This window comes from Erythranthe guttata, chromosome 7 (assembly GCF_056151865.1).
Source record: "Erythranthe guttata isolate IM_541 chromosome 7, IM_541, whole genome shotgun sequence".
NCBI classification, from domain to species: Eukaryota; Viridiplantae; Streptophyta; class Magnoliopsida; order Lamiales; family Phrymaceae; genus Erythranthe; species Erythranthe guttata.
Window position 1 is genome coordinate 14,229,825 of NC_142539.1, and position 9,081 is coordinate 14,238,905.

The following is a 9,081-nucleotide window of genomic DNA, read 5'->3' on the forward strand; positions in this document are numbered from 1 at the left end:
CTAGAATATTATACTGACTTGATCGTCGGAGTTTTCCCGCCGGGAATCCCTCCCGGCGTTGCAGGTCTCTTCACCGGGATCTAGACCGGAGTATAAGGAGCACGAGAAGAAGCCCTACGGACAAAATCAAGTGGCGCCGTCTGTGGGAAAAAATCTAAAAATTTGGAGCACAACTTCCGGGAAAATACTAGATCTGCCCCTGGAAGTCCAGATCTGAGCTGGAAACGTGGAGAACAATGGAGGAAGGAGACACGACTACCCGAAACCTACAAAAGGAGCTGGATGCAGCAGTTCACGACACACCTGGTGTCGATCCGCCGTCTGCCTTGAAGGAGAAGTCAGGATGCAGCCTACTTACGCCTGAGAAAGAGAGACGGATCCCCCTCTTTTCAGGTAGCCCTTCTTTCGAGTTTCAGAGTGGTGGAGCCGCTTCGAAGAGACCGGCTACAACACCGGCTCCATCCCCTGACGAGCGTACATACACCCGGGATGAAGTAGAAGCCATGATCACTACGGCCATCAGAAACTACGCCCAATCCTCGCCTCAGGATAACCGGCCTAAGAGAGACTTGAGACGCCCTCCGAGCGAAGGGCGAGCCGATGATGAGTGCGACAGTTATTCGAAAAATCGAAGAGGCGATAGTCATGGAGTCAGGACCGAGGTAGACAGTCTGAGGCGTGATATGAACGAATTAAAGGCCTTGCGGAACCGTTCAACGCGGGTTATCGGGGGATCTAGCCCTTTCGCAAGACACCTCGATGATGATCCCATACCCGCTAATTACCGACCTATTTTGTTCGAATACAATGGCACATCAGATCCTGCTGAACACCTAAGTCGTTTCAACAATACGGCATCACTTCATCAGCTCACGGAAGGGGTGAGGTGTCGTGCCTTCGTCACCACTTTAGCTGGGCCTGCTCAGGCCTGGTTCGGTTTGTTGCCCCCTGGGAGCATACAATCTTTTGAACAATTTGCCAAGGCCTTCATGAACCAGTTCGCTAGCTCGAAGAAGTGCAAAAAAACCTCTTTGTCGTTGTTCAGCATTCGCCAGAAGGAGAAGGAAAGCCTCATGAATTACATCAAACGGTTCACCTCGGCCACCTTAGAAGTCCCAACTACCAGTGACGAGGTGCTCATGGCAGCCCTTTCACAAGGGTTAAGAGATGATGAGTTTTTCCGGGCTCTAGCGCTGGAGCCATCGCCTGATTTCGATAATTTGCTAGAAAGAGCATCTAGGTTCATTAACCTAGAAGAAGCCCGCCAGCAGAAAGTGGAAGAATCTCACCAAACCACAAACGTGCGTGTCAGCGAAGTGAAGAGAGGCAAGGAGCCCATATTACCTCGGAGGGATACCAATATTCCCAGTCGGAGTATCGCCCCGGATGCTAAAGGATCTCGATTCCAATCGTATCAGCCTCTTACGGCACCTTTATCCCATGTGTTGTGCGCAATCGAGAAGAGAGTTGACTTACGGTGGCCCCGAACCGCTCGTAAAGCACCGCGCCGAGATCCAACACTAGGTACCTTTTGTCGCTTCCACAACGATTACGGACATATGACGGACGATTGCGCACATTTGAAAGATGAGGTGGAACGTCTCATTAGAGACAATAAGATCGGAGATTTTGTGAAGATAGACCCTCCCCGGGGGCAGAAGCGCGAAGCCCAGTTCCGGAATCCTGCGCGAATCCCGCCCCCGCCACCGATGCCAAAGAGAGGATTTATTCAGATGATTTCAGGGGGGCCTACGGGAGGAGATACTCATCGGGCCAGGAGGCGCCACCTTGGGGGTCTCAAGAACAATCCCGAAGTTTGCCAAATTTCTACAACGAAGTGCCGTCAATATCCCATTATCTCGTTTGGCCCCGAAGACGAAGTAGGCCTTGATGACTTTCATTGCGATCCCCTCCTCATCACGATTAATGTCGGAGGATATGACGTCGCTCGCGCTTTTGTCGACCCAGGGAGCTCAGTGGACGTCATATCTTACGAGTGTTTCCTACAAATGGAGCTCGATCTCCCAATTTTCCCCGTCACCACCCCGATATTCGGGTTCACAGGAGGATCTCTAACACCGATCGGACAAGTTAAAATCCATGTCACTATAGGAACGCCACCTCTAGCCCGTACGCAAGCTGTTAACTTCGTCATCGTTGAAGGATCCCCGACCTCCTACAACATAGTAATAGGACGACCAATGATGCACGTCTTTCGGGCGGTCCCTTCGACTATTAATCAAAAAATCAAGTTCCCAGTAGATGGAATGGTAGGAGAGGTCAGAGGTGATCAAGCCCAGTCAAGATCCTGTTATGTCGAAATGGTCAAGATAGCCGAGAAAGGGCGACGCGACACTTTCACTAAAGAAAACTTGGGAGACGAGAAGCGCCCCCGAATCGATCCGGAAGATAAAGTTAATCATGTACAACCCATGGACGAATTAATGAGTATTGACCTTGTCCCCGGCATGTCGAAGCAAACCCGAATAAGCAAAGACCTAGAACCACCTTTCCGAGACGAACTGATAGCATTATTACGATCTAACGAAGACATCTTCGCATGGCAACCGAGTGATCTAACCGGCATCGCACCTCGCACTGCCGTGCACAGGCTCAACTTGCGACCTGAGTGCAAACCCGTCAAGCAAAAACGGCGACACTTCGGTATTGAAAAAGACGAGATTATAAAAAAGGAGGTCCAACGACTTCTGGACATTGGACATATTAAGGAAATCCAATTCCCCACATGGCTGTCCAATGCAGTGTTAGTGCAGAAAGCCAATGGTCAGTGGCGAATGTGCATCGATTTCAGGGACTTTAACAAGGCTTGCCCGAAGGATGATTATCCTTTACCTCGTATAGACCAACTTGTAGATGCCACTGCGGGATGCGAGCTACTCAGTATGATGGACGCTTCACAAGGATACCACCAGATCCCTTTAGACGAAAAGGATCAGCCGGCAGTAAGCTTCATTACCGCCACGGGCACCTACTGTTACGTAGTGATGCCCTTCGGTCTGAAGAACGCAGGAGCCACGTATCAGAGGTTGATGGATAAAATGTTTCGGGCTCAGCTCGGACGCAATATTGAGGTCTACGTCGATGATATGCTGGTCAAAAGCAAAAAATGTTCCACGCACCTCGCAGACCTAGCTGAGACATTTGCCACCCTTCGCCTCTATGGTATGAAGTTGAACCCCGCGAAATGCGCATTTGCAGTGAAAGCTGGAAAGTTCCTGGGATATGTTGTTAATCGAGAAGGTATTAAAGTAAACCAGGATAAGGTTGAGGCCGTACTCCAAATGACACCCCCTCGCTCCATCAAAGAAGTCCAATCCTTAGTAGGGAAGGTTGTGACCTTAGCTCGGTTTATATCACGAATGGCTGATAAAAGTCTACCCTTCTTTAAAATACTGAGGAAAACGGCTCAGTTCGAATGGACTGACGAATGCCAGCTCGCGTTCGACGCATTAAAACGTTCGCTTACTTGTCTACCCATCCTCAGCACCCCGGAAAAAGGTGAAACTCTGTTCGTATACTTATCAGTAGGTGATGAATCGATCATTTCGGTCCTGTTCAAAGAGGTGAGTAACCAACAAAGGCCGATCTATTACACTAGCAAAATCCTCACTGCTTCGGAAAGTAAGTACTCCGAAGTCGAGAAAATAGCGTATGCGTTGGTCCTCACTACGCGACGACTCCGGCCCTACTTCCTATCGCATACCATGGTAATTCGCACGAGTCTACCACTTCGACAAACCCTAGGCCAGCCCACTGCATCCGGACGAATTGTTAAATGGGCCATTGAATTAGGACAATATGAAATCCAATATCAACCCCGTACTTCGGTTAAAGGACAAGCATTGGTGGACTTCATCCGAGAAACTACCAGAATACCCATCGAAAAGGAGTGGAAAATTTATGTGGATGGTTCGTCCACGGCAACAGGAGCAGGGGCAGGAATAATAATCATTGATCCCACAGGAATGGAAGTTGAGTTTGCTGTCAAGTTACCTCGAGTTTCCAATAATGAAGCAGAATATGAAGCCTTCATCCGAGGCATGGAGATCGCTCAAGAGCTCGGGGCGCGGGTCGTCCGAATAAACTCCGATTCCCAACTAGTAATACACCAACTGGAAGGGGACTACGAAGTAAAAAACGCCAGAATGAGGGAATATGTGAACAAAGCTCGAGCGGTACAAGAGACTTTCGAAGCTTGTACTGTGCATCAGATCCCGAGAGGTGACAATCAGCGAGCTGACTTCCTCGCCAAAATTGGGTCGTCGGTCGCCGATTGTGTTGAAAGGAAAGTCACTATCCTTATTGCCCCTACCCCAACACCAGAAATCATGATGATCGATGAAGAGCCTGACTAGAGAACGCCTCTGATCAATTACTTCAGAGGAGAACGAACCGGCACCAAGAGAGAACAGCATCGCTTGGCATACAAAGCAAGGCATTTCTACGTGCGACACGAAATATTGTATAAAAGAAATTTCACCACAATAGACGCGAGGTGTCTGGGAAAACAGGAGGCGAAACATGTTCTTGACGAAGTGCATCGAGGTGGCTGCGGGGAGCATGGAGGAGCTCGGGCCCTCGTACAGAAAATACACCGGGCTGGATATTATTGGCCCGGTATGAAGAAGGACACTCATCGATATGTTCAGCATTGCATACAATGTCAGAAATATGCCCCACTTATCCATAAGCCGGGGGAAGAAATGATTATCATGAGCGCCCCATGCCCCTTCGCCCAATGGGGAATTGACCTAGTAGGACCATTCCCTCAAACTACTGGCAGGAAGAAGTTCATCATTGTCGCAGTAGACTACTTCACCAAGTGGGTCGAGGCGGAGGCCTTATCAAAAATATCAGAAGACGAGGTTATGCATTTTATTTGGAAAAATATCTGTTGTCGGTTCGGTCTACCTCGGAGCCTCGTATCGGATAATGGCACTCAATTCAACGGCAAGAAGATTCGCGCATGGTGCGAAGAAATGAAAATTGCACAAAAGTTTGTGGCGGTAGCGCACCCCCAAGCCAATGGACAAGTGGAATCCACAAACCGGACCATTGTCAATGGTCTGAAGAAGAGGATAGATGAGCTGGGCGGGAGCTGGGTAGACGAATTACCTTCAGTCCTTTGGTCTTACCGAACCACAGCCAAAGCCGCCACCGGTGAAACACAATTTCGATTAACTTACGGAACCGAAGCAGTTATTCCGGTCGAGGTAGCAATGGACACACTCCGCATAACCACATTCGATGAAAAAACAAACGATGATGCCTTAAGAACACAGCTATATGAGATTTTTGATCTACGAGAAGCAGCGTATTTACACATGGAACGAAATAAGAACTTGATCAAAGCTCGGTATGATCAAGGGGTACGGTCTCGTTCATTCCAGATCGGTGACCTCGTCCTACGGCGAGCTGATGCACTGAAGCACACAGGAAAGTTGGAGGCCAACTGGGAGGGACCATACATGGTCACGAAATGTCTGGCCGGCGGAGGATACGAGCTGGCAGACCAAGAAGGAAAGCCGTTGCCACGAGCTTGGAATATAATACACATGAAGCGCTTCTTCGCGTAAAAAAAAAAAAAAAAAAAAAAAAAAAAAAAAAAAAAAAAAAGAGAGAGATAGAGAGAGTTAGTCAGCAAAAATGACACACTTTGTACAGGCAGAAACCATCAATAAACATCTATTTTCCGACCTGGGCTAGGCCCCGTGGTTTTTTTTCTCTCCTCATTTGGAGGGTTTCCACGTTAAAAAATCCTTGCGTTATTTATTTAAGTTACAACTGTGGCGTGAACTCGCGTATTTAATTGTGGCGTTAACTCGCGTGTTTCATTGTGGCGTTAACTCGCGTGTTTCATTGTGGCGTTAACTCGCGTATTTAATTGTGGCGTTAACTCGCGTGTTTCATTGTGGCGTTAACTCGCGTGTTTCATTGTGGCGTTAACTCGCGTGTTTCATTGTGGCGTTAACTCGCGTGTTTCATTGTGGCGTTAACTCGCGTGTTTCATTGTGGCGTTAACTCGCGTATTTAATTGTGGCGTTAACTCGCGTGTCTCATTGTGGCGTTAACTCGCGTATTTAATTGTGGCGTTAACTCGCGTGTTTCATTGTGGCGTTAACTCGCGTGTTTCATTGTGGCGTTAACTCGCGTATTTCATTGTGGCGTTAACTCGCGTGTTTCATTGTGGCGTTAAGTCGCGTACTTTACTGTGGCGCCAAAACGCACAAAACATTGAGATGTTAACTTGCGTGTTACGATAAAGTCTAAGTCATATGTATAAACGAGATATCAAAATCAGGCAGTAAGTTAAAACCAAAGTGAGTTACTAAAACAAGAAAAAACGGGTGGCCGAGATCAAGCCAATCGACGAGTTCAAAGAATGATCACATACGGGAATCATTCGGAGTTAAACGATTCGGCTCGAATTCAAAAGAAGATTTGGTAAGTCCTGAACTTATACTTGAAAAACATAAACACAAAGGCAAACATAAGGAGAAACTGAACAGCAAATAGAAAGATTTTCGATATGTCGAAGGACGATAAAGAAAGATATTCGCTCAAAATACATAATGGAAAAGAAGGAAAATAACGAAAGGAACATTGTTTGGAAATACACATAGTCAAAATACAAATAGACAAAAACTATGTAGTCTCAGTCATCACTTCGGAAGGATCCACCCCTACTGCGATTTGGTCCCCAGTGGCCGGAGGAGGAGATGTGACGGAATCTGGCTGTGCTTCATTAAGATTGGTCCCCGTCTCGATGGTCTCAACCTCCCTGACGAAGTCAGTGATAACCACTGATGAAGCCCCTTGGTGAGAAAAATCTTCAACAAGTCCCTGATGAATCGGCCTCCACCATTCCAAATTGGGGTCCTCGTTGACGTCTCCTTCGAAGCCTGGAATCTCGTCGTCGGGAAGATCTTCGGCGAGCTCGTCATCAACCAGCGTGAATTCGATGCCGGCAGCACTCAGCCGCTTCCGCACAGCCGCAAGCGCAGCCGAAAAGAAAAAACGAGCTAGGCCTGAAGCTTCTCGGGTGAAGGTAGTCGAGCGCCATAAGCGGTGAAAGAAACGACGAACGAATTCTTCTTTGAAGCGAAGACCTTCGGGCGACCCAGAAAACAACCTCTGTCCCTCTTTTATCCCTTCGGTAAAATTGGAAGAAGCCTGCACTCCGGCTGCGAATAACTCGTTAGAGAGCCCCTTCGCTTTTTCCTCCAAGCTGGTATTGTGGGATACTAGAGAATCTTTCTCTGCCTGCAAGATTTTCTCCCTTTCTTGCAGCCTCCTCACCTCGGCAAACAACCCCTCTTTCGATGACTCCGACACCGCCAAACTCTCCTTCAGGCCTCGAACTTCCTTCCGGAGTTGAGTCACCTATTTCTTTTGATTATCGTATGCCTCGCGCGAGACATCATCCCACCCCAGAGGACCCGAAAAAGCAATGGCGAATTGCTACATGTACAAAAAGGTTTAAACAAGGTTAGCCATGAATAAAAGATACAAAAGCTAAGGATCGGTCCACATGTACGAAATAAGACAAACCTGCGTGATATTATGAAGAAGTAGCTCGAGTCGGTCACCTTTACTCATCTGCCCGAAATGGGCGACATCACTGGGAAATGCCAAAGACCGACAAGCGGCAATGGCGTTCTCTGCGTTCTGGCAGAGATGAATTCCAAAGCCGGCAGGTAAGGATGACCCAGCCGGCCCAAGGGCCAAGTCAGCCCTCCGCTTCTTCGGAGCGGGCTCTTTCTCCACCACTTCTTCGGCCAAGGGAGGAGCTGGCGAAGAGGCCAGAACTATCGCGGAAGATCGCCGAGAAGGTTCGGAATCCTCAACACGTGGCCCACCTCGGGAGCGGGGAGGCGCGGCATTTTTCTTAGAAGGCCTGGGTCTCAAAGCCCCTTCCTCCGAGGAGCGTTTCTCGGATTCAGCAGCCAGAGGACGCTGGAACTCGAACACCTCAAACCCCGGCTCTGGCTCGGAGGGGCGAGTGGCCGGTTTGTCACCACGAAACATTCTCTTCATCCTTAAATATGCCCCCAAGATTGAAGAAAATGTGATAAGTAAATGAGGCCCAGAACAGATAAATACAAAATTAACGAGGTAAGGAAAAACAACCATTCGAGGTAAAACAATAAATCGAAGTAAAAATAGGCGTCATATCTAAAACCCACCTAAGTCTTCCCGAGTTAACGAATAGGTGCCGCTGTCATGGAAATAGAAATGATGAAGCATCGGCGGAAAGCTGGTGAGGCTATCCGGGACACCGTAGCTCGGCTGGAAATGAGATATCATTCTTAACAGACAGTCATCAACTGCCAAAGGTTTCCCCCTTTTCTTCTCAGGCAAGGTGGCGAGCCAAGGACATAAATATGGGGTATCAACGGGATTTTTCGCAAAAAAAATAATGACCTTGCCACCCATCGGTCTTGTTGGGTGGCATCAATATCTTGAAACCCGGACGAGCCGAGATAGAAATGTGGAAGGGACTAGAATTCTTTAACACCATGACGCTCCGGAAACGAGCTGGTGTAGGAATCACCCCCGACCAGGCGCATAGCATGCGAAATCCGGTCATGATTAGTATGGCGTGAGGGTGGAATTGGTTAAGGGACACGTTACATAGTTGGGCAATTTCGGAGAACCAGGGCGAGATGGGGAAGGAAAGACCGAAGTAAAACTGCTCCGAAAACCAAGTGCTGAAACCTAAAGGAGGGTTTAACGGACGGTCATCTCGCGAATGCAGAACTAACTCGACATCGGTAGGGAGGCCTATGTCGCGGGCTAAGTTAGTTAGATCTATTTCGCTTAAAGTACTGGGTCCCCATTGGTCATCTGAATCCCGTCCTTTGGATAATGAAGGAGAACCACTCCTCGCAGAAGACGGAACCTCTTTTCTGCCCCTTTTCTTGGGTCGTTCCAAAAGTTTGCCCGAGGGGGAGAAGTAGGGTCCCTCCTCCGACGAAGAAGAAATGGAAAGGGCGGGGTTTCCACCCCCCTCCCCGGAAGGCACTTTTTGGCCAAATGGGTCAGGAGAATGGGCAGACA

The 9,081-nt window shown here is 48.5% G+C and overlaps 1 protein-coding gene across 1 annotated transcript; it reads left to right on the forward strand.

Annotated features, from left to right (window-relative positions):
* Positions 1–236: 236 nt before the first annotated feature.
* LOC148769776 (uncharacterized) lies at positions 237–4,376 on the forward strand. Its single transcript, XM_088820346.1, has one exon. It carries the CDS (start codon positions 237–239, stop codon positions 4,374–4,376), a length of 4,140 nt encoding a protein of 1,379 aa, XP_088676472.1.
* Positions 4,377–9,081: the final 4,705 nt, after the last annotated feature.